The sequence below is a fragment of the Aulostomus chinensis genome, chromosome 21, assembly GCF_037954235.1.
Source record: "Aulostomus chinensis isolate RoL2024-O1b breed Wild chromosome 21, RoL_Achi_v1.0, whole genome shotgun sequence".
Classification (NCBI taxonomy): domain Eukaryota; kingdom Metazoa; phylum Chordata; class Actinopteri; order Syngnathiformes; family Aulostomidae; genus Aulostomus; species Aulostomus chinensis.
In genome coordinates this window covers 17675528-17702623 of record NC_141340.1, presented here as the reverse complement: position 1 = coordinate 17702623, position 27096 = coordinate 17675528, and the positions used below count along the sequence as shown (strand labels likewise).

Genomic DNA, 27096 nt, shown 5'->3' with positions numbered 1-27096 from the left:
CTTTAGGTTCTCAACAGTTGGATGAATATGCTCTGTGGTGTGTTTTGGCCTCTTTATCTGTGTGTGTGAAGAGGAGGGTAGGTGACAGACAGTGCTGCTGCTGACCTCTCGCCCAGTTAATGTCAGTCACACACTTCCTCGGCTTGACTTTGAGCAGACTGAAGCTGTTAATAATCCAGAGGGATGAGGATTCGTGTTGAAGCCTCTGATCAGGGTGTTTATTTACTAGAAGTTATTGCTAAATCAAGCCCTCCAAAAGCTCCCCCCCCCACACACACACATCCTTGTACCTATCTTTGTGAGGACTTTCATTGACATAATACATTCCCTAGCCCCTCACCCTAAACCCTGAACCTAACCTGAAACTGATTCTAACCTTGACCCTAAAACCAAGTCTTGACCGTCAAACGGCCCTCTGAAGATGTGAGGACCGGCTAAAATGTCCTCACTCTGTTGGTTAAATATGTATTCTAGTCCTCAATATGTAGCAAGTACAAGAACACACACACACACACACACACACACACACACACACACACACACAGCTGCTTTTTGCCTTCCCCGTTGAAATGAGAGAAAGACTAATATAAAGATAAAATCCTAAAACCCACCCCCACCACCACCACTGCCACTGTCACTACAAAAGAACCTAACCTTTTCACAACACTATGAAAACACAAAGAAATATAAGAAATAATGTGGCAATTCATAATTCGGAACCGTTTTATGCTAAGATGGCATATTTGGACAGGCTAGAATTGTGAGGGGCAGTGGGCCTTATTCATGAAATGATGTTACACAAAGTTTTTCTTTACACACTCTACGACATTTTTAATCCTCAAATTAGTCTAAAAGACAGGAACCAGAAGCTGATCTCTGTAACAGTAGTCTTTGCAAGCTGGACTGATTGACAGTTACAAGAGTTACATAATCCATGTCAGGAGCAAGGGGTTAAAAACAGCCATCAGGCTTATTTCACATCTGTAAAACGAAATTAAGGGCTAAAAAAACTCCTCCAGGTGGTAAGAACAAATTAGTACCTAAGAGAATTTCATGAATGAGCCCCATTGATATTATGTAACTTGCCACATGGGGATATTTGAATGTCCGTCAGTTCTTTCTCTGAGTAAGGTAATTCATGGGTCCAGGGAGAGTTAAAAATCTGAATTTCTTAAAAAAACTTGAACTCAGTAATCATAGGACATTTCGCTTTTTTCCATCCATCCATTTTCTTTCACCTATTCCTGTTAAGGGTCATGGGGGGTGGAGCATATCCCTGCAGCCTTCAGGTGAGAGGTGGGGTTCACCCTGGACAGGTCACCAGTCCATCACATAGAGACAGACAACCATTCACACTCACAGCCACACCTACGGTCAATTTAGAGTATCAATCAGCCTCGTCCCCTCTTGATGTCTTTGGACTGTGGGAGGAAGCTGGAGTACCAGAGAGAACCCACACAGGAACAGGGAGAACATGGAGACTCACACAGAAAGATCCTGTGCTGGAGCCGGGACTGGAACCTGGAACCTTCTTGCTGTGAAGAGACAGTGCTGACCACTGCACCACCATGCTGCCCCATTTCACTTATTATATTAGATACTAGTGAAGAAAGACAGAAGTGCAAAATTGGACCTAAACTCAGTTCCAAGTCAGAAAGGAGTTTAATTTTGTGTATTCCCTCTGCTGTTGCAGGACTCTTCATCTCTGTCCTTCCAGTGACTAAAAGAGGAAGAAAGTGAAACGAAAGGACAGCTTAGTGCCGACCGCTATTGCGCACTCATAAATAAGTGTTGGACTCAAAGCACATCTCCAACACAGGCAGGCAGCAAGCAGATCCTGAATTGTCAGGGACCCTCCGGTATCCCAAAATCTCCTGCCCTACAACTGTCTTCATCAAGGTAAGAGTGACGAGAGAGACCCTTGTGAGTGAACTGAGAGTGATTGGACAAGAAGAGGAGTACGGAGAAGGGATGAAGAGGGTTTCCATTATAGCAGACTGTCTCAGACTGAGAGCTGAGAAAACGACTGTTGAGGGAGCTTTGACGTGAAGAGTCACCACAGAGAGGAAGGCTCTCTGCAAACACTGTCGATGTGACGGTGCGACCTGACGGCGGGAAGTGGAAAGGGGCTCTGACACCGAGTCTCTTAAGAGGCATCCATGCATCACAAATGGACACTCAGGACAAACACTAACACACCAACAATGGAAACATCCATTGATCCATGCTTTTAAGAAACTTTACACCTTTACGTATATGATTGGAGTAAATAGAGGGGCTTCAGTTTCTCTAAGTGTAAGGACATGATTGGAAAAATACTTGCAAATAGACAAACATCATAATATCCCATACAGACCTCCCTACATTTTGTTTATACGGAGCTCCAAATGAAAGGGAAAAAAATGGACCTTGGATAGCATCGATTTTGTTTGCTGTCTTTCAGTATCACTGCTAAGGTCACAGTCCAGTCGGGCTAATGATTAATACTCACCAAGTACCAAAGGAGGGCTGATTTTTTGTTGTTGTTGTTGTTGCGTGTAAATGTTTGTACCCAAAGAGTGACTTAATCAAATATACTGTATTGCATGATTACATTTTAACAGAAATGTCAGAGCTCTAAAGACCCTCTGATCAGACGAAGAAGCTCAAGCCACAGACCATCTCCTGGCTCCTGACTTTGGAGCAGCACTCTTTTCCGTTTCTGATATATTCTCTGCAGGACATGCATACTATCTACACTTCACAGGAGTAACTGTACTATTCTGAATTAAAAACTTCATCAGTTTGGCTTCAACACCTTGCAAAGCGCCAACCACGACTGTAAACGAGGGACTTCATGGTGCATTCCACTGCACGTTGCCAACTCATTTGTGACTTTCATCTAAAGTTCACTACTCCCTCGTTCTTTCACGCCAGTATTTTTCATAAAAAAAGCACAACGGAATCATAGATTGCAATTTTCCATAAATTAATTCAATCCAGTGGTTTTCAGGCTCTGCTGCACTGCACATTTTTAATAAAAACAAAACATGTTTTACGTTACGCTTTGACCCCTGTTCTTATTCACAGCAATAATGTCTTATGTATGCATCAATGTTATGCTACACAAAAAAGCTGTGTATGACATTGATTTTTTTTTCTGCTGGGGAAAAAAGGGTTGGCTGTTTGTTCCTCCACTAGTTATTTGGCTGGTAAGGTAAAAAGTTAATTTCTGACACGGTAGTCCAGTACATTTTGAATACGGAGAAACACACCTGACAGAACTCACTCCTAAGAAAACCACTACCCTTTTTTCCCTGTGTGTATTTTTTCAGGGACCAGATTGTACGGGCGCATACACTCGACTGTACAGAATATTTTCAAAGGGAAACCACGTGGAGTACAAGTTCACATAAAGTTGAATGACGACAATCATAAAAGTGGTGGCTTTGTAGTTTTATGGAACATTTATTGGTGACACGAGATCCACGCGGCTGTACACCATCGTCTGTGAACCTTAAAAGACCCTCTGTCACCCTACAGGAGAGAAAAATGATCGAGCATAAAGCAGCCACCTTAACAAGCATGACTCCTGACCCGGCTTTTTCATTACAAGTGATACGTGCAGCCTATCCTTCAAAAGACAAATATGTTTTCTGCAATTGACCTACGTTCGTACTCCACTTGTTCTTCCAGGTCAGCAGTGACTCAGATGCACACCTGTAAATGTACTTGATTTAGTGATGGAGGGCTAAGTACTTTTAGCTCAAGAGCTACCGAGCTGTAGAGCAGGATAACAAAACATGTGAGGGAAGTTAATGGAATGGTGGAATGACCCAATTCTGAGGACGACTCTACTTTGATCATAAATGTGAAGTGTATGACACCAAAAATACTGAGAATGTATTTTTTTAATCAACGACTAACACAGTAATTTGTATTAATGATGGATGGATTATTGTGTTATCTAAAACTGATCATAAGGAGAAATGAGAAATAAATCTACCAACAATATATACAGAGAGATGACGTACAGAACTACTGTCACAGAGGCTACTTAATGTGTCGCAATACCATATGAATGTGGTGCATGTGAATACAGCATGTCCATAACTTTATCGACAACCTTCGGAGGGTAAAGCCAAAGGTTAAAAAAAAAAATTTAAAAATGGTGGAAATATCCATTCAGATTGAGAGTTAAAATGCTCTGCTTGGATGCAAATGGTCAGGTCGGAGGACCTCTACATTACCGACCACACTTTCAAAAACAAAACTAGATATGCGAGCAAGGGTCCAAGCCCTGTGCAGGTCAAAACCTTGCACCCACTGGACCTGAGCCAAGGCGGACCTTGTGCAGATTTTTGACTTTTTGGGCATCAGAAACAACTGAGCTGAGTTTAATGTTAAATTGGGCCAACTGTTGCCAAGATACTCACTTCCTGATTGGAATCCAAGAGTTTTTGATATAAAACTTCTGTGTTTTTGGGGTGTGTTTTCATTCTTGTTCGGCAAACTACCTATATTCAAAATATGAGTGTAATGGGGGGGGGGGGGGGTCTCCTACGATATTGGAGTGTGAACAAAACAGTTTCTGACAATGGATAATCAAATGTACTGTGTTGTGTGCATCTTTATCATGATATCAATCAGTTTTTAATATATAATGGGCGATGCGCAGCATTTATTTCAAAACAAAAAATCGACCTGCTCCCATTGGGAGTTGATGCGGCGAGGGAGTAGAAAAAGGTAGTTCTTTTCTTTTTGTGGTGCATCACCATCAACATCATGACTGCGTAGTTACTGCACCAGAAAGAAGTCAGAGGTGCTGTAAAAAAAGAGTGCCACCGCTTGGACGAAGACTTTGTGGCTTTCATGTATATTGTTGATGGTGGATCTCTGACTGTTTGTTGCACGATTCCAGAACTGGAGGTTAAAGAAGCCAACCAAAAATGACTGTGTTCATGCAGGTTTTGAATTCCCGTCAATGTCGATTGGAGCCGATCAATACCTTTTCCAATGCAAGGTAACCAGATGAGGGAGTGTCTGCCATGTAAAACTGTTGCCATTGCAGAAAAAAAGCCAGATGTTAGCAGGTGATCTTAGGTCAGTGGGAATGGGGCTATAGAAACAGCGCTTCCAAAACTTCCACTTTATTTCACAAATAAACTCACATCACCTTGGATCCTAAAGCTTTATAAGCTTGGACCACCTGAGGACAAGGGCCTGTGAAACAGCTGAGCTCTCCACTATAATGACTTGGCACCCACCAGACTCTGGTCTCCCAAACAATCAAGAGGGGCCAGTGACTACAGCCAAGCCATGCAGGCCAAATGGACCTAGAGCACAAAGTACCCAAACTGAATAATCAATCAAACTGCGAAGAAAGGAAAAATAAAATCTCCTTTTTAACAAAAGAACACGTTTTTACATTAAACTGAAATGGGACCCAAGGACACATAAATAAATCATCACTACTCTGTCAACTGTCATCTGAACCCAATTCTACTTTGCTACATCACCCTTGGCATGATCCAAGGGGAATATATCAAGTTCTGGAGAAGCGCAAACATCAGTAGGATTCCACATCGGCTGATTTATAGCGTTATGTGTCAGATCTCCTCCGCAGCAACAGAAATCGGCTTGACTCATTTTCAGGATCAGTTATATCAGGACCACCTCCTCTTCTTCCAGTCAAACACACTTTCAGATTGAATTTGATCCTGTGACCTCTGACCGATTTCACCTAATCAAACACATCTGAATCGTGGAATAAAAGATCAATGAAACTGTGGTTTGAGATCACCTTAATACAGGTCCTTACAATTGAAACACTGTGGATTAACAACTGCACTTAAAAACAAAAGACCCTTTTCATCGTTGCCTTCACGGTGAAAGCAACGGAAAAACCTCTTTATCAGTGGTGAAGCTCATGTGGAGAACTGAATTGTCAGCACTCTGCATATGTTCAGTTCTTTTCTCTTTGATTTTATTTGGATTTCCCTTGTTGTTACGCCACAGAATTCCCCAAGACATTATAGATACTCATTAATAATTTATCTGAGCAACAATACAGCCTGTCTTGGTAGTATCCAGTGCATGATGATTGTTGTTTGTGCAAACCCCACACTTCACATTCCACTTAGCACAAACAAACTGCAGAACCCTATTAACCTTTTGTTTTAAAGGTTAATTATGTACATTAAATTTACAAAAGAAAAAAAAGCACTAATTAGGAAGCTGGATCTCTGCAGGAAGTTTGACAAAGACAAGGAGCCGCACAGTTTATGCTGAGCAGCGTTTTACATGGGTGGCCAACAGCCTACAACATGTACGTGGAGGCTTATTTGCATACAACAAAAGAGCTTAAGCTCAAAAGGTGGTCCTATATCTCCGGCAAACTTTGAGATCTCTCTTTGTTGTCCCTAATTGTGCTTGCGTACGAGTACTATGGCGAAGAAAGAACAGTAATTATATAGGACGTGTAGAACAGCAGACAGAGCAATAATTGTTGAGGCAAATCATACTATAAATACCACAAGAGCACAAGCACGGACAGAACGACACACCAAAGAGGGCACAGTAGGACTCAGATTGAATGACGTAAAACGGGAGAGGAGCCGATTGCTTCAAGGAGCTACAGTATATTTGCAGCAGCCTGTCCATGGATCGGCGAGTGAGCTGCGCTACAGGGCAGTTGCACTTGTGGGTAAAACTGTGCAAAAAGGGGGGGGGGGGGGAATATGCGCGCTACAGGGCAAATTAATTGTATTAATAATAATAATAATAATAACAACAATAATAATAATTACTGGTCAAGGAAATACACTTAAAGTCTGTAAAGCACTGGCACAAACACAACATAGGAGAAACACACTTATGAAATAATAACAGACAGTATTTTTGTTTTTGCTGCATGGTGGTGCAGTGGTCAGCACTGTCTCCTCACAGCAAGAAGGTTCCAGGTTCCAGTCCCAGCTCCATCACAGAATCTTTCTGTGTGGAGTCTCCATGTTCTCCCTGTTCCTGTGTGGGTTCTCTCTGGTACTCCAGCTTCCTCCCACAGTCCAAAGACATCAAGAGAGGACGAGGCTGATTGATACTCTAAATTGACCGTAGGTGTGATTGTGAGTGTGAATGGTTGTCTGTCTCTATGTGTTGGTCCTGTGATGGACTGGTGACCTGTCCAGGGTGAACCCCACCTCTCGCCCGTAGATGCTGGGATAGGCTCCAGCCCCCCCGCGACCCTTAATAGAAAGGAATAAGCGGAAGACGACGATGGATGGATGGATTTGTGTTTTTATGTAAGTGTCAACTTTTTAAATACATTTCCGTTGACTGGTTTAGCTTGTAGGTAGCATAGCACAATAGGGGTTTTAAGGCCGGGTGCAAATGAATATCACAATGTTACAGAAGCCCTCCAAGTACATCGCGATATTTATAATGGTGTGGGAAAATGACACATCAGATCATTTAAGTTTCATCATATTGGTTCCACATGGTCACGAGTAGTCAAACTGTAATTTTCACCTGACATTCCAAAAATCCCATGAAAAGATTTAGATGTCTGATATACAGTATACGGATATACTGTATCGTCCAGCATTAAAGGATTTCCATCTCCTATTTTGTACATTTACGATTACATAATCAACCATTAAAAACTGTTCTGAAAGTGAAGGATTTTTTTTTTTTTTTTAATTTTGCCTCTTCGGATACTTTGAAGTGTGCATCAAAACATGTTGATGGAAACACAACATTAATACGTTTGATGGTTGCCTGCTGGTTGTTAAAAGTCCTGCCTTTCGTGCCAACTGTTTGATGCGTCAATACATCAAAATATAATTTAGGAAATCAGTAGATGATTTCAACTGTCCTCGTCTCCTTCGCAGATGTCCTTTCTCCCTGCAGTACCTCTCTGTTCAAGTCCCCATGATCTTCATCACTCCATCAGGACAACAACCTGTCCTGATGGAGTAATCAAGGGTGCTAGGAGGTGCTGCCAGCGACATTTGAGAGAAACTCAAGGATTGCAACAACAAAATACCATTTCCACCAAAAATAGACAGTGTGGGCAACTGCTGTTAAATAACTCCACAGGTAATAGCTCTCGTTCGATGCCAGATTTATTTCATTTTATATTTTTTAGCTTGAGGAACACACTCAGTGAGGGGTGAGAGGACAGGAAGGAAGGAAGGGTTTTTCTCTGCCTCCACAAGCTTCTTATTTAACCAGTGAATACTATTTATATCCCCAGACAAATACAGTCACACTCACATAAAACATGAGAGGCGCTCTTTCTCCTCTCTGAAGAACACAGGAGTTCTTTGTGTTGCCCCAAGTTTTTCCTCTGTTCCTTTGCTGCATGTTTGAGAGTTCTTGTGCTCACAAGCTTAGACCAAAGGATAAAGACGCATTAAGAGACGGGTGTTTTTTCTCATGTACTGGAAGAAAGACAAGGCAGGGTTTATGGAGAAAAAGTGAGACTAGTGCAGTGTGCGCAGTGTTTCCTCTGACTGAAATATCCATTTTGTCCAAAGAGTTTGGACAATTCCGCCCAGAGTGAAGTGGACAGAGCTCCTTTCAGAGATAACAGCTTTTTAATAATGCAATAAAATACATTTTCTCCCTCTTAAATGAAATCATAGCCCACTGTATTTGTACAAAATACAAACTTTTCACTAAAAGTCTCAAAAAAGAAGAAAACCATCCGATTTTATCCAAGCATGTGCTGTATGAACATAGTAAACATGCAGCAGATTAGAGGAACGCTCCCATCCCATGTTTACTGAGGTAATCCTTGAAGCTCTCATTCAATCCATACACCACTTGTCTACTGTCAGAAGCAGCGCTTTCTCCATGGGGGGTGTTTTCCAAAATGTCTGCTGTTTGCAGGGTTGTAATTAAGGGACACATTTTTGGGAAACCGGCTTTCATGAAGGATAGGACTTTCTTCAGGCATGCATCTTCTTCACCAAGTATTCACACACATTCAAGAAGAACTCAAGTGTGTAACTCACGGCACTTTCCAAATTTGAATAAATCATGGATCATTCCAAGGGGTTGCGTTGGACAATATTACAGAAAGACCCAACAGCTTTTCATGAGTTATTTTTAACAGCAAAGACTGATATTTGTGCTCTTGAGCTGCAAAGAGAGCCAACCAGCGACTAAGAATACGCTCTGGGGCTCCGCATGACAACATGTGAAAAAGCCCCACGACTGTTTTGATATCTCAGGTTCCTTGCTTACCTTAAAGACGAACATCTCTCTTCTCAGTATGGCCAAGGTGTTGAAGCCTCCATCACAGATGTTGGGTTTGGAGTTGGGGTGGGACGGTCTGTCCCCAGGGGGGAGCCTTGGAGGTCGTGTCTGCCTGTCTGGCTTACGTGGGTCTGAAGGGGGATGGGATCGAGGAGGGGGCACCGTTGGCAAAGGCTTGGTGGGCTGGGGAATCTTATCAGGAGGTCCTAGAGGAAATTAAAGAAAAAAAAGTTTTGATACATGTTGTGTCTTCATATGACAAGCAGATTTTAAGCGAAATGTGCATAAAGGGGTGTTTCCATCAACTGGTTTGGGGTGAATAAAATAGGCTGCATAACGCCGCTAGAAGAAGGCGGTACAGGGAAGAGCAGCAGAAACAGCGAGTCGTCACATTGAAGATTCACAATGTACAAATTTTTACGAAATTGGGGTTCCATCTTCCGGTGCGTGCATGAACACTTTTTAGAGTCAAGCAGAAACCAGCTCAAGCTAGCATCCAAATGCTGATGCAGTTGGGGGATTTTTTTTTGCCCCATGTTGCCGTTTCCCTCAACCTTTTTCTAAAACAATACTTCTAAATGTGAGTCGAAGTACTTGGAACCCTGATGACAGTACATATATCACATAACTCATACTTGAATTCATCCAGCAGAAACCACGATTGTAAAAACTGCATTTCAATGTGACCCATAGCAACGTCAAAGAGATATTTCAGTCTGGTCACCAAAGAGGAAAGTGAGGGATTAAACTGGGCATCCTTAGTGTAGCTAAAACTGTGTTTTGAGAGAATCACCAGGATACAGGGGCAAAGTGCAGAATGAAATGTGTGACTGTAAAAAAAAGAAAAGAAAAGAAAAATAACATCCATCCAAAAAAGTTTATATGTTTAGGAGTAAGTAAACTGGGAGACTTCAGTTTTTTTAAGGATGATGGATGAAATACTTTCATTATTGGTGTGCCAGTTGAAACCAAGCAGCTACCTGAGCTTGCAAGAGAGCCAAATGTTCAAGCCAAGTTGAACCTCTTCACCTGTAACCGGAGCCAACATGGAAATGAAAACGATACAATTTGCAGAGGTAATATGTTAACAAGAAATCAAACAAAAAGATGAAGCAAAAAGATAAAGAATACCTGGGAAGCAAAGGAGAGGATAGCGAGAGAGAGAGAGAGAGAGAGAGAGAGAGAGAGAGAGAGAGAGCGAGAGAAAGGCAATGCAAATAGCAGATTTCCACATTGCACATTTTACAATGACAATGCTGAAATGAAGTGCCAGCTAATATAAAAAGCTGTGGATTTAACCTTAAACATGCATAACAAAACAACAACAAAAAAACTTCCGTATTTGGAGGCTGAGCCTTGGTCTCATTTAACATTCATGAATTACATGAGAAAAAGGGAGTGAGGAACACACTGCGGAGGAACACGGTGAGAGAGGTAGCGAGAGGGCAAGCGAGTGGGTTGCATGTATGAATAATTGCGATGGTGATGGTGTAGGGATAACACACTGTAACTGTGAAAACAAGGATATGAGTTGCCATGTGTTGATTGGGGCCAACAGATGCAGGAATAGATGAGTGCAATGCAATATGAAAGATGCAAATGTGACAAGCAACCCCCCCCACACACACACACACACAGAGTCATGAAATGTGTCAATGAATAGTGGTGGCATATATTAATAATGAACTTGCTGCTACTGTAAACATTCATATACATGAATCACTCAAAGACTTAACGCTGTAAAAGCCAGCGAATGAAACGAGCTTTACAAAAGCGAATACGAAATGATGGAAAGAAGTAAGGAAAGAAAGAAAGAAAGAAAGCAAAAAAAAAAGGAAAGAGACAAAGACCAGCCAGCTGATCAGAGGATTAACAGTAAGCACTACTCTAGACATCTTCCAGCCCACAAACTGATCAGCAGGTCTACACGAGAGAGATTTCATTTACTGACTGAATTAACTTCCCTGAAATACATCCCAGATTAGCAGAGCCAAAGCTCTCAACAGTTATGTAAGCATGGGGAGACTTGCAATCAGCTCGACACGTAGACAAACATGTCAAGGCAGAAAGAGTGCAGTGATAAGAGAAGCTGAACATGTACACAAGAGAAGCAGCTAAATGTGCAGTATGTTTGGCATCTGCCCACTGATGTTCCCTGATTGCCCCGCAAACTGTGCGATCCTCGGTTAGATCCCAGCTGGCCCGTCACTGCGGCAGCTCATTCCAATGATTAGACCGATTTCCAGCTGATCGCCGGAATGGCCGATGAAGATCCGCATACTCCTGGGTTTGCAATGGCATAATTGAGAGCCAGTACTCGAGGCTGAGTATAGAGGTGGCTGAAGATATGTCCGCATTTATCGTAATTATAACAGACGTCAACAACCATGACATTCATACAAATGTGCCAGGAAATGTATATCACATGAACAAACGGTGTGCATGCAGATGATGGTGTAAACAGAAAGCAGAGAGTACAAACACACAACAGCAACGGCAAAATCAAACGTCTTCTCTTGGACAAACAAGCAGGCGGAGCTTAAATTCACACATGTATATAAAGCAGCCATGGTGGCGGAAAACAGAGATCTCGATGGGGGGATGTTGTTCTCTCCCAGAAAAGGCTCATGTGACAAAGGTGGGACATATCAGGGACATGACAAACAAGACGTTGCAAGCCTACCCAGTTCTAGCGCTGAACGTCTTCAGATGAGTCTGCTAAACACCTTATCAAAACAAGAAAATTCGATCACGTAACCCTAATTCTGTACTCCCCTCACTGGCTTCTGATCTGACTTCCAAGTTTTACTGATATGTCCGAAAATATTTGAACGTATTTTGATGAAATTCGTTGAAGTGGTGGTTCTGGTTTTTGTGGTGGTAGCAAAACAAACAAACACCCATCTTTTTGCTTCAAGTCACTGTTGAGTTTTTTTAAATTCAAATCGGGCCCGCATTTATCCAAAACTTAAGCTGACGGTCCAAATATTTGACAACATAACATAGCGGACTTCCTGCTCGAGTAAATTGTAAAAAAAAGAAAAAGAAAAAAAAGAAACAGATGATTGCCATTTGGAAGTTGGCAGACACATTTATGAAACATTTGCAGTTCTGTTCTTCCACCACACGGCAGCGAGTTGGTGGCACTAATCTACCCGTAAGCTGGTTTGCCACTCAATCGCAATTCAACCTCAAGGAAGAAGAATCAACACAGAAGAGAGGGTCAAGAAAGAAAGAGGATGTTACCGTCCAACACACTTTTTTTTATTTCTCTTTTGAAAAATATCGTATGAACGAAGTTCATTAAATGCCACACAATTAAACTCTTTTCATTTAGGCCTCCTTCGCCGGATTTAAGGCAAGAGTTCAGAGTAAATATACAGTATGTGAAATAAATGTCTTCTTTTGTTGGAACCATTATCATATGCAATAATGTGACCGTTACTAAATTTGCTGCTTGTGTTAACAGGAAGTAGGCTCTTATCTTCAGAAGGGCAGGAAGTCATTATGTTCAAAGCCTGTTGAGAACAGAGTACAGAGTACATGACAGCAATTCCACTCCAATATGTTCAGATATGGTCCGTCCTCATTATTTATAATTATGCGCAGACTACTAAAACATTTCATTAGTTTTTATGGGGCCGAACATCTAGTGAATTTTAAACTGTTAATTATTCATGTGCAATTATTTTGTGTTTTTAAGAAGGGACTATAAATAATGTGAAGCAGCAGGCACTTTCCCTTGCTGTGACAGAGTATCATCTTGGCATGAAGGACAGCAACATGCCAAAAACTAACACTGAATTGATTTCATCCGGACAATCACAACTTTGGTTCCCACAGTTCACTGGGTGAGCCTGTTTGACTTCCACTGACTGCAAAAAAGTCCACAAGATCACTACTTCCCCTTTGCTCTTCTTCCATCCTTTTATACTCTAGTCCTCAAGATACCTCCAAACTTTCATGGAATCATTTCACACCTTCTCCTGTTCAACCCCAGCTTCTTACTGATGTAAACTGGGGAGCTCTCCCCACTAGCTCTTTTTTTTTTTCTTCTTTTTTTTAGATTTTAAATCCAGCAACAAGAAAAAAGGAAATGAGGCCAATTGGTGGGGTGTTGGGGTGTGTGTGTGTGTGTGTGTGTGTGTGTGTGTGTGTGTGTGTGTGTGTGTGTGTGTGTGTGTTCAGGGGTGGGGATGGGGGGGTGAGGGATTGCTGGGAGAGGAGCTGCCTTCGCTTGTCCTGCCCTTCAACTCTTAGTACAACAGAGGAGGGAGAGTAAAACACGAGAGGGATGAGGAGAGATTTGATCGCTTGCCCAGGTCTGTCACTCCCAACGGTACGTGCCCTGATCATGTAAGCAGATGGCAGGTTTTGTGTGGTTGTGTGTGTGAGTGCGCGCGCTCCTGTGTGTGTGTGTGTGTGTGTGTGTGTGTGTGCACACGCATGTGTAGTCATTCATGTGACAGACCAGAGTCACCTCAGTGGAGACTGACTGGTTTACAGTCTGAATAGCTATGAGGAACATTTCTGTCATTTCCCCTCCAAATTGTTGCTTCACTTAGAGGACAAACTGAGGAGGTAGAAATGACAGTGTGTAGTTACGGGTTTCTCCATACCAACCCCATGTCAGAATACATTAACATAGGGCCTAATCAATGAGATCTGCTAAGAGCTCTTCATTCAACGACATTTCAAGAGCGAAAGGATGAAGACGCTTTGATACTCTACCTCAATCAAGGCGGTAAGCTGATAACCGGCATTTGTGTGCAAGATAAATCAAATAGTCGTCGACGGCTTTTGATTTAATTTGGCAGGACAATAGATCTTAGGTTGAGGTATGACCTATTCAATTTTAAAAGTGATCTGGAACACCTTAGCGGAGTTACAGTATTTGATCCCCGGATACTTTCCAGTATTAATCTGTTAACGTCAAATTAAATTCCACACTTCCTTTCATCAGCTTTTTGAGAACACAAAGCATTTCTCCCTTGACAACCCTGATTTATTGTGAAATCCTAGATCTGTATTCCACCTGGTTTTTAAGCTGGGTTCAAATAAATAAGGAAATATTCTGTGTGAAAAAGTATAAGAAAGAAGTGGTCACACCAGCATTTAAGGCAAGCTAAGTAATTAAATAAATCGGTTGCATCTGTTGTTCAACTCAAATAAACCTGACAAGCACATAACTGGACTAATAAAACCTTCCTGTGGATTTTATGGTAGCAAGGTCTTACCATAAATCTTCTGGATGCCTAGCAGGTCATCCATCGGCAGTTTAAAGTTGTCTGTGTCCATGTACTGGTAGAAAGGAGCCATGATGGCCGTGGGATCGTTGGAGTGTTCCAGTCCAAGTGCATGGCCGAGCTCGTGGACTGCCACCAGGAACAAATCGTTACCTAGAAACAAAATGAAATTGAGAAACAAAATAAAGAAAAGAAAAGAAAATCAGCTCTGTTATTGCTGCCCTGAGTAAATATGACCGCAACATTTCATGTTGATATCCTCAGTTGCCCTCTGGTTGTTTTTTTGTCACCTCACAGCTTGCACCTGTTCTATTTGGCAGTGCCAGCTGAGTTCCTTCAGAATAAACCTAAGCGTCCTTGAGGACAGCAATATACTTCAAAAAATTCTGACTTCATATGAAAATAAAGGATTAAGTTAGGATAAGGTAGCAGTTTTAGGTAAGATCATTGCTTTGTAAAAAATAGTCCTTCCAACGTCTATGCAAGAATATGCATGCAAAGATAAATGACTATGGTTGTACAGGCATGGATAACCCATCATTTATGCACCTAATGAGTGGATTATGCAGCAAGCCACAGCCATTGATTGGGCATGTTACAGAAACATGTCCGTACACACATATTTGCACTACACACTCCCAAAGCACAGACAACCCCGTTCTCTGTAATTAGTCTTGAGCCGTGGTAAGCCGATGACTATGCTGGGGTGACCTTCTGACTCAGAAACCTGACAGCCGGCCCCCAAACTCAATCCCAACTGTATTGGGATCACAATTTATGTTGCATTTATAGTCACCTCCTCCCACACACACCAAAAACAACAACAGAAAAATAGCTCTTCCTCCCTAGCCTCAGCCAAACTAGCCCATAAAATAAAAACAAAAAAAACTCATAATTATTGTCAAGGAACTCACCGGTATATAATTAAGGCTAGACTATGTTTGTATTATTTCTAACTGGCTGCCTGTGGCAAGCTATAAACCTAAATCCAATGAGACTTTAGAAATGTTACACCACTTCAAAGTAGAGTGTTAAAAAAAAGTTCAAATTTAAAGACAATAAGTCTGGCAAAAATGTTTCTTTTTAATTGGAATTGGCTGGGTCAAATGGTTTTCTCAGCTACGCAGTTTCAAGGTTGTCCCTTGTCCCTTCTGTTTACTATTCTCTTTCTCCCTCATCACACCAATAGACTTGGGAGGAGAGAAAAAAGCCATCACTTATTCACTGCAATTAAAGCGAGGCACTTATCAAGTGCAAATCTGCCACATGAATAACTCATCAGCAGTTCGAGCTGGTGTTGCAGATCACTTATCAGCAGGTACAGTACGATGCGCAAGAATTTGTCGAGCAGACACGCCACTGAGAAATGGTTTAATTGGAGCCTCGTGAAGGATAATTGACTGTGTAAATGTCAGCGACTCTTTTTAAGGTTAATGTAACGTCCTCCACTGTGCGGTTATAAAAAAAAAAAAAGACTGCATTAATACCCGGGAGTCTCACTGAAAAGGTGGGACGTTTCAGGTAAATTCTTCGGGGAAAGCTTGTAAAAGTAGAGAAATACGCATAAATTGAGACATGCACACTTGAAATACCAAACAAGTGTCCGGAGATAAAGTTTATAGCAAATAAAGAGAGAAGCGGCTCAGTGATTTAGGAATCACCTGTGGAGGGAGATGCTCAGCCAGGCAGGCGTCAAACTAAACTTTTCAAATTAAGGGTGACACAATAGCTGGTGGAATTATTCAACAATGGCGATACCAATGTCGTGCCTGTATTCAATATGGAGATAGAGGCAGGTGGTCAGCTTAGTTTAGAAAAGATGGTTGTGATCAAACGTAATCTGTCTCCAGCAGCAATGCAACATCCTTGTTTCATTCTTTAAAACAAAAACAAAAAAAGAAAACCCAACAACGAAAAGACAGAAAACTAAGACGGAATCAAATTTCAGCCAAAAAAAAAAAGAGTTAAAGCCTGAATAACCACATTCATACACAGAAGCTGTGGCCACATTTTGTCTGTGTCCTTTTGCATCACTGTCTTGTTCTATTCCTCAATCTTGAGTCAGCCTTTGTGCCTCCTGGGCCATTCGAGGTCAGTGTTGCTTACGTAAGTCATGCTGTGGCAGACAGGGATGTCCTGTTGACCCCTGGATCCATAAACAAAGCCGAGGCAGCTTGTACTGCCTGGCTAATTATCAGCTGGAAGGAGCGAGATGGGGAGGGGTACGGCAGCGAGGGGATGCTATAGAAGGAGAGAAAAGAAGCAAGATGAAGGTGAGAGAAAAAGCCATGGGAGGGAAGAAAAAGTGAGTGGGAGAAAAGATAAAGATGAGGCCAACTGAGGAGAAAGGACATTTAGAGTGATGGACGAGGAAAAGCAGGGGAAAAACTGATGATAAAGAGACAGGAAAAAAATGAAGGTACGGAAAATGATAAGACTCTGGACTATTTGTTATCTCCTGAGATCTTCCTCCAATCACAAAAGATGGAAATGATGAATTATACAACCTTAACCCTTGACCTTGGTATTTTGTAACATTGCTTTCCTGTCAGCGAACATAATTCAGCCCCATTCATAGAGAATGAAGCAGTTAACAATGCCAAAAACATCCAGGAGATTGAATACATCACAATGATGGCCAGGGCCAACATGCTGATGGCAGTTTTCAAAGGTAAACAGTCCAATATTATTATTATTATTTTACCAGATGCAGAAAATTTCAAAATATTTAGCATAAAGGCTCTATTTTAATTAATATATCATAGGGCATTTTAAGCATTTACAATTCAGACATGTTTTTACCAATGCATTTTCACTACTTTTCCCATACCAGTGAGGAAAAGTCTGAGTCTGTTAACATGTAATGAACAGAAAAGTCCATGCGAAAATTTACAAGCATTTATTTCACTGAAATCAGTCGGTCTCAACCGAACCACATACAGGCTAATATTCTGGTACGTCTGAAGCAAATTTCTGTGACTGTTCCAACATTTTTCTCATTTTATTTATTCTTCAAAAGATTTTCCAGTCCTGTAATTTACCAGTTTCACATTCCAGTACTTCTCTAGGTTTTTCCGTGACCGCATGAACCCTTATCATTTGGCTTCAACCACACTGGCAGGACGTGGCGGCAGCAGAGTGCTGTCTTACTGGCTATCGCCTCAGGACAGGTCAAGGTTGCAACTAATGAGATAGTGTGGAAGGAAAAAAAGAAATAAAGAAGGGAGGATCAGGTGAAAGAGGTACAGAGTAACAGAGATTGATTATTAGGCGGATTTCTCTCTGTCTTTCCTCAAAGGGGCTGCAGTAAAGCAAACAGGGGGTGCGATTAGACACCAGAAACCTCTACCTGCTCTTTCTCCATAATTTACCGGTTCCCTGCACATGCCACTGCGGCTACAGACCATCTGCTTGCTGAGGGCACACATAACACATAACAATACAGGTTTCAGACATAAACACACAGATAAACACACACTGGCCCACAAATCAGATATGGGACCCTAGATGGGGCTGTTCAATTGCAGTAATAGCTCAGGTTGTCAGTACGGGACTCCAGGGGCCTGTAAAGCTCTCCGCTTCCTTGCTGTTTAACTAAGCGCCAGCAGTTCACTCAATACATGACATCTGACAAGAGCTACAAGCATGGATGACCACAACATAGTGACCTCACTACTCCCGAAGCCAGTTTTTGCTCTGCTTTAAAATGTTCATTATCCCTCACTTGTTGTACCGTCAAGTGTACAATAATTACAAGCACTGTCAAGGAACCAACTTCTCCTCTCTTGTGGAGAAAGATTTTCCAAAACACAGCGAGGCCTGCCATGTCTGCACCAAATCAACATCTTAAACAAGCTTAAATTCACAGCACCTCAGTGCTTTCACTTGGAAGAATCCTCCTCTCTGAAAACACAGCTGTGACTGTTACTGCTGTCATCACATTGCTGTTGTTTTGCTGTCAAAGCAAGCACAAGCGCTCCCTTTGGTCCCACAGGACCCCATACATTTCCCATTGTTCAGCTCCCACAATCCCCTGACTGGCTGACACTGCGTTTTCAGTAATGGTCTCAGGGTAAAAAAAAATAAAAAATAAAATAAATCTTGCGTCACGGTCACATGAACACAAACCGTGTTAATTGCAATTGCAGTGAATTTTGCGAGTCCTCACCTTTAGTCTTCAAGATCACCAAACATGTTCCAAGTGAACGGAATGTTTCAACACTTGTAGAAATGCTGTTGTTTCTTTGGTTTTACATACATCAAGTGTCAATACTGGGTCAAGTTTGCATTTGTACCACCTGGGGGGTTAGATCCTTTCTCCATTACGTTTAGCATTTTAAACAACTTTTCAAAAATGCGTAGCTAATGTAACTTTAAAAAAAAAAATTTTTTTTACCTGATTTACCTGTTCAAAGCACCATAAAAACTAATCGTGTGTTAGCTTTAGCTAACTTGTCTCGAATGTTGCCAGGTATTTATCCTCTTATGATCACAACATGTATACACGAACACTAAACTGAGATTAAAGCCAGAGCCGCTCAGTAGACAAGTGAAAATGTCTTTTCCATCAAGAAAACACTTCAGTGCTGCTCTTTGTCCTTCACTCATACTTGTTCACGTCTTTTGAACAGTTGCTTCTCATCTCTGGTACAGCTAAACCACACAGGAATATCCTCAAAGGATCCTGATCCAAAGTCCAGTTGATAACGCATAACTTTAAGCCCGGCTTAATGGTTTCTGATGTGATCTCACAATGTCAGGATTTCTTAAAACCAGCTGCCATGCAAGGTATGTGATACACCACAATACACCCCTTAGCTTGTGCAGGTGCACCCCAAAGTGTTTTGGGGACCCTGAAATAACTGATGGCATTCGATAACACTAGCTTTCATACTGTACAGGATGAAGTCCAGGACTGAGTAATCGGAAATTTAAAATTTAGGATTTGTCTGACAGAAATGAAAAGGAAGCTGGTGGCATGACTCTCTGTCGCTGTTCCTGATCCTGGCTGAACTCTCAGCTGTGATGAACGGGAAAAGGAAGGAAATCAGCAGTTATTCACTCGCCAGGGTGAAGTTCAAAATACTGGCATTGAATGTGGTTTCTCTGAGCCAGTATGCCATCAGGAATTGGAGCAACCTTGACCCTGAGAGAAGTTGGAGACATGTGAAGTGCAAAGGAAAGCAGAGGGAGGGAGCAGAAAGTGAGTCAATGAAAGCGCTAGTCATTCAGGAGTGCAGACTGCTGGAGGATCTCAGCCCAGTGGTGGAGGACCTGGCTCAGAGGGCCTCTGGGCACACAGAGCTTCGCTGGCTGTCAAACCACAGCTGTGCGCCTGACTTAACATGGTGACCATTGTGAAGATAATGTATAATACAATGGCTGCATTCTGCTTTCACACTCTCTCTGCGTCCAACATATTCTCATGGGACACAACAGGAACATTTCACTACCGAGCAGAGGTTGCATTGGATAGACTTTCTCAGTGTCTGTCATTTTGAAGGACAGGCTTGTAAAACAGCTGTCTTAATCTTTTATTACCTCTCATTGTCACGTTCATTTGCTCAGGGATCATGTCACAAACTACACCGCCGCAAATCTATTGCATCAGCACTGCCTCGGATGAGAGCAAACACAAAAAAAGTAGAAGTACACGCAGACTTGTTCTGATTTAGATCGGATCATTAATTAATTCATGAGTGATTGAATGAACGGATCACAATTGTTGTTGTTTTTTCAAAGACGAATGGATGGCCTTTTAACATTTAATAGGAATTTATAATATGTTAAAAATAGTGTTTGTTTGAGCCTGAACATCTAGCTTCACGGCCAACATCCATAGAGCTCTACCACCTGACGGCCAGAACACTGATCTCACTTGCTTTCCCTTCCCTTGTTGTCTACCACTTCTCTCTCTGCCACTCCAGGCTGTTGACATTGGTTGAGCAACACTTGTACTATTGCATCAATTACACTTAATTCTCACAAGCTTGTCAAAGAATAAAACCCCAGCTGATGAAAGCAACATATGTACACTGGAGTAATTATTTATTTACAGAAACAGCAAGAGACTGAAATTCTGTGAGTGGAACATTGCCAGGGATCCAAATACTGGCCGGTCCCATGGACTTGAGGTAAATAAACCAGCAGAAAGGAGGGAATAAATGCTGCCAAGGAAAGAACATCTTTTATTCTTGTCATGTTTATCTCTGTGCAGCACCTGTGAGCAAGACAGGGGATCTGTGTACATATATATTGCAATCATTCATCATTAATGAATCATTGGTGGCTGTTTGTGTGTCTGCATGGACTTTAACAAGAGCGCACACACTTCTTGTCTATTAACAGTCCAAACAGTTGTGTTACTTTACCAAAGAATGCTTTCGAACTTTCGAGTTTTTACCAGAAAACCAGGCAGCGTTGTTACATCTGCTGAGAAAAGAAAATACTAATGTAATCCATCCATCCATTGTCTTCCGCTTATTCCTGTTAAGGGTCGCGGGGGGGGGGGGGGATGGAGCCTATCCCAGCAGCTACGGGCGAGAGGGGGGTTCACCCTGGACGGGTCACCAGGACCAACACATACAGACAGACAGACAACCATTCACACTCACAGTCACACCTACAGTCAATTTAGAGTATCAATCAGCCTCGTCCCCTCTTGATGTCTTTGGACTGTGGGAGGAAGCTGGAGTACCAGAGAGAACCCACACAGGAACAGGGAGAACATGCAGACTCCACACAGAAAGATCCCGTTCCCGAGCCGGGAACTCGAACTCGAACTCGAACCCGGAACCTCCTTGCTGTGAGGCAACAGTGTTAACCACTGCACCACCGTGCCGCCCACGAACGTAATATGAATCCTCAATCTTAGCAAGCTACACATTACCAAGCCTGACCCTGACAGAAAATAGCCGTGCCTGAGATTGTCTTTATAGGGAGGAAGCTCAAACCTCTTCTGTTAGCGCTGAATGCAGAGAACAAGTTGAAATGACACTTTTTTTCCAAACAAATGAAAGAAATTGTGGCTAAAATAAAATGGATGAAAAAGATGAGGTTTCTGTCAATTTCCTCTCTCAGCTCTTCCATTTGCACTGAAATTTCAATGATTTTAAATTATACTTAGAAGTAAGTATGGCAATCAAGCCATTCGATAGACTTTGACTTTGATTCTTCAGTGAAAATTCAGCTGCTTTCACTGGCGAAACATCAGCGTATTCTAGTCCTGGATTGGGGCAGTGCAATAAAATCAATAAAGCAAGGTATTGCATTACATCTCTTCGGAACACTGTATCAATATTGGATATCAATATACTTTATGGATACCAAATAGTTTTGCAAAATACTGTGATGAGATCATACTGTGATTCAAGTATCGTGTTTAGGGATATACCGATTGCCTGGTTAGGGACCAGAACTAGCTGGTTTTCAGGGTGCCTGGCAGATAACCGGCCGGTCAGTGTCACGTCTTTCTATTTCCTAACTGGTCACCTATCACGGTGCACCTTTTCGCCAGGAATAGCACCTTATCAAATTTTGATGGACGGTGCATTAAGCTGCACGGAGTAGATCAGACGGAAAGGAAAGCTTCATATAAAGGACATCGAATATCCTGTCAATTTACAAATTAAAACACCATGTGCAGGCTCCCGATGGCAAAAAAAAACGACCTGAAAAGGACACAATATCAACCCGTACTCTATGTGCATGTGATAGAAACACAAAGATCAAGAGACAACAGCCAAATCAGCAGAATCTGAGCAAGTTAACAAAGCCGGGCAGGCGGCTGGAAATTGCAGCTTTGTGGACGACCATGTGATCAGCATCACAGCTAGAACAGGGTGCAGCCATTCCTGGTTGGACATTCGGGGTTTAGCTCCCAATTTCTAAAAAATGTTCGGCCAAAATATTCCTTGGGGGAGTCAAGAATGAAATTGTCCTCAACTACAAACCTTATCAGACAATTCAAACTCCATCACCCCGTTGAGCCTATCAAGTTTGAAGAAACTAACAGAGAGAAACCAACTCAGGCTAGCAGGAAGAGGTCAGAGACAAGAACAAGACTGCAGCCTCTCCTATCCTTCATTGGCTGTTGTATGTAACTACTTTTCCATCCATCCATTTTCTACCGCTTATCCTGTTAAGGATTGCAGAGGGTGGAGCCTATCCCAGCAGCCTTCAGGTGAGAGGCGGGGTTCACCCTGGACAGGTCACCAGTCCATCACAGGACCAACACATAGAGACAGACAACCATTCACACTCACAGTCACACCTACGGTCAATTTAGAGTATCAATCAGCCTCGTCCCCTCTTGATGTCTTTGGACTGTGGGAGGAAGCTGGAGTACCAGAGAGAACCCAGCAGGAACAGGGAGAACATGGAGACTCCACACAGAAAGATCCTGTGCTGGAGCCGGGACTCGAACCCGGAACCTTCTTGCTGTGAGGCCACAGTGCTGCCCATTTAACTACTTTTGTTCAAAAGATAAGACACAGCTGCATATACAGCAGCTCATCTTCAGTAGGACTTTATATGTACCTCTTTTCAGTAGGAAACCGCTTTATTGATTTATTCATTTATTATTTGAAGAGTTTATGTAAGAAAATACGCAGTAAACAGATACAATTTGGAGGAAACTGTAGGGGTTATATCTTCTGTAATAATGAAATAAAAATATTTTCCTTTAAAGAAAAGTTTATTTTTATGTTTTTATAATCTGTTAAGTATAGTTCTTCGAAGGAAAATCTGAACCGCAAATTCTGAATACAATTGGTTCATTTCCTAATTATGCTACGTATCATAGTGTGAGATCCTTGCCAATATCCAGCCTTATGTTCCACAATGTTTTCAAATTCAATAATTGTGATCTCAACATTGACCAAATTAACCAGGATTATGAGTTTTGCCATAATCTCCTCAACCATCCTCAACCCCCACTTCACCCACGACTGCTCTCACATCCCCACAAAATTTACTTCAGAACTTTGATACCAACTCGAGTCAGTCATTCTTAAACCTTTACGTCTTTCAGCATTTACATTTCTGTCATTTCAACCTCTTTCAGTACTTCCATTTCAACTGTCGTAATAAAACTTCAGATATTTCAGTATTTCACCGATGTCAAATGTTTTATGTGGCACACTAAAATGTGCTTCGAAAAATGGAATTAAAACTCAGATACTTACTGTCAAATGCTGTCTCTTTGCATGAGCTTCAGCGTTTCTAGCCTGAGGTGTAAATAGGTGACAAGTATCTGGGTTTGCAGCGAACATATTTTCCCTCAGTGACCCATTTTGTAACAAGGGGAGATTTTATTTACACATAAGCGGCTTGGAGTGCACCAAAGAAGTTCCCTTCGAAATGTGTTGTATGATGTTGTTGATTACATGGCACCCGCTACCTCTGAATGGAAAAGCACATACCATAAGTGACACAAGTGACACTCCTTGAAAAGTGTCAAGACTTGTGTGAAGGAGCTGTACCACAGCCAGGTTGTTTACAGTTTTTCTTTGCGAGGGATTATGAGTATGAGGTTATAAGAGCATCTGACTGACTAGTGGGAGGGCAAGCCTCCCCAGGAGCATGATTTGTTTGTGTGTGCGCGCGCGCTACTGTGGTTGTAAGTGTGAGCGTGTGTGTACTCATGTGTGGGCGGAAGAGAGTACTGCCGCCCACATGGACAGTGCTGCTGCTGTCAGTAGGCGGCCATCTATTTCTAGTGGCTGCCTGGTGGGCTGAAACGCTTGGTGATATCTCAGCTTTCTTTCTCTTCACATGAATTTCTTTGTCAAAGAGCGAATGCGATGCTAAACTGTAAATGTCTTATCCTTCCTCAAGGCAATAATGTGTTTTTCCTTTTCCAAGGACTGTTATACTGGTAAACCAGGGTCAGACCGGGAATGAAAATCCATCCATTTTCTATCAGTTATCCTGTTAAGGGCGGGGTTCACCCTGGACAGGTCACCAGTCCATCACAGGACCAACACATAGAGACAGACAACCATTCACACTCACAGTCACACCTACGGTCAATTTAGAGTATCAATCAGCCTCGTCCTCTCTTGATGTCTTTGGACTGTGGGAGGAAGCTGGAGTACCAGAGAGAACCCACACAGGAACAGGGAGAACATGCAGACTCACACAGAAAGATCCTGTGCCTGAGCTGGGACTGGAACCTGGAACCTTCTTGCTGTGAGGAGACAGTGCTGACCACTGCACCACCGTGCAGCAAAAACACAATGCGATATCATGTTATGACTGGATCCTTGAAATTCATTCGATTTCAGCTGGTGTGCACCCTTTTGTGGATACCTATTTTACCACGAGCCATCAATACTGGTCCAAATGTCGGCCCCAAAGCCACGGCAGGACGTCCTCAGGACTCACACATACACGTGATTCCAGTAAAAGATTAAGATCTGTATCTGTACCTCGGAAAAGCATCTGAATGCTCCCGTTTGTTTTCTCTGCGAGGTGGAGAGAAGGAGCGTCAAGATATTGAGGATGGATAGGCAAAGATAGAGACGGAAGAACGAAGATGAGACTGAAGATATTCACAGGACCTGCACAATGATGAAGACAGGTATTCTGAAAAGCTCAACAACCTAAGGGTGGATGGTACTGACTCTTCAATCACAGTATTTTTAAGACATTCGACAATGCAGAAATGGATGAAATCATGATAGAAGCAGCTGAAGCATCAATGCCTCCAGCTCGACGTTTAGGAGTAGTTCACAAAGAGAGTCGACAGCTTAATACCAAGGAAGTTGGACATCACCTGTTCAAAGCCAAAGCATTTCAGAGCGCTTTGACAAGAGAGCAGCTGCTAAACGGTAGCGTCATTCGCTGGTAATTACGCCTATCAGCAGTATTTCTTTAAAGTCCGCAACACTCGGGGTCAATCCATGACGCGTAACTTGAATGTAGCGGCAGTCTATGCAGTCAATAATCATTTTAATTAACTGGAGCGGCCGTACTGAAAATGTCCCTGTTTTTTCCACAGAAGGTCTATTTTTTTGTTTCCCACGGTGTGATGACATGGTGCAGCAGCCATTTAAAGAGACCGAATGTTTCAGGCCTTGACATAAAGTACTTCAAACTGAACATTTCTGAATTGACCCTGTGATTTTATGCACTTTTGGTAACATTATGGGATGTGCCATGTCATGTTTTTTCATGAACTTTAACGGTCTATCATAAGTGAGATATTGGCTTAAACTTAACGACATCAGAAACATCCTAAAATTAAAAAGTGACATTAAAACTTCATCAAGCCCTTTTCTGCTCTGAACTGAACAAAACAGTCCCACCAACATCGTAAACTTGAGACAACCATGGAACATGAACACTGCTAACTTCAAATGTTACTGCCAGCAACAACAACAACAACAACAAAAATACCATCAGGAAATATCATCTTGTGAATCAAGCAACTGAACTGGGTTTCTCCATTAAAGGTAACCATATCTTTTTACTGGTTTGACTGTGTTTCCTCTGAAGTCATTGTGATATTAACAGTGCTTGAGCAGTGCTTTGGCGACCTATCAAACGCAATGCCAAAAAAAACCTTCACGGAAAGAGTGAAAGCATGAATGTCAAGACAGAGCAAACAGAAAAAAGAAAAAGAAACAGTCTGTAAAAGATAGTATCCACTGCATCCTCTTCATCACTCAGTAGGAGTAGCAGCCTAAAAATAAACCTGCAAGGGCACCATATGCTCTCCGCAATCTCTCTTCCTTTTGCCTCTGTTTTATTCAACCTGCTAGGACATTTTCTATTCTGTTACTTTCTTTTTTTTCCATTTTTTGACACCCTGACTGATGCAGCTCTGCTTCACACGTCTCCTGCTGAGAATCTAAAGATCGATCCTTCATTGTCCTCTGGTACGGATGAAAAAAGACTGCTGCTTTGAATGTATTATCAAGTTACAGGATCGGCCATCAATGATAAACTGTTCTGCAAATCGACGCCAGGGAACTGAGCTTTCTCCTCTGCACCATCAATCAATCAGCTAATCAATGTTAAGCCCCTCCCTACAACTACTCCCGCAGCCAATCATTGTTTGTTGTGGAGTGGCCAACTTGATCTAATTCCAATACCTGGTAACGTAAATTCTAACCCCGCTGATGTGTTTTTCTAACCTCTTTTAGGGGCATGGGTGAAGTAAATAATAAAGTGCAGGAATCTCTAATTTCCTGAGTATGTCTAGCCTGCATGCTGTGTTATGCTACATAGTTTTTACAGGAGGTGCTTGGAGACATACCAGGCCTTATAAGTCACCCTCGGGTGAAACTGGGTGTTTGTGCATCGAGCTGGTCATGGTATTCAGTGGCTGCTATGAAACTTTCTTTCAGCTGCTGTGTTTTTTTTTCTCCTTAAATCCAATCAGATTCAGTATAACCGAAAGTCAAAATGGAATCTGTCTTATCTCTTCTTGCGCGCATCGCTTTGATTTTTCACAAAGGAAACACAGCGGCTTCAGCCCACTGAGATGACCTTGTGATAAAGCGCGGATGAGCGTCTCCTTGTTTGCCTTTTGTGTGGTTCTGAAATCGAAAACTGTCAAGAAAAACACCTCCTTCAGATGCGCTCCCTTTCACAGGGATCGTGA

At 42.1% G+C, this 27096-nt stretch overlaps 1 protein-coding gene across 2 annotated transcripts in view; it reads right to left on the bottom strand.

Annotated features, from left to right (window-relative positions):
- Positions 1-27096, bottom strand: part of mmp16a (matrix metallopeptidase 16a (membrane-inserted)) — a 77146-nt gene that overhangs the window by 17008 nt on the left and 33042 nt on the right. For both annotated transcript variants that reach the window (XM_086190716.1, XM_086190717.1), the window contains 2 exons: positions 14478-14639; positions 9229-9446 (listed from right to left, as the gene is read on the bottom strand). In XM_086190716.1, coding sequence (XP_086046842.1) covers positions 9229-9446; positions 14478-14639 — 380 coding nt within the window. The remainder of the gene's footprint in view (positions 1-9228; positions 9447-14477; positions 14640-27096) is intronic.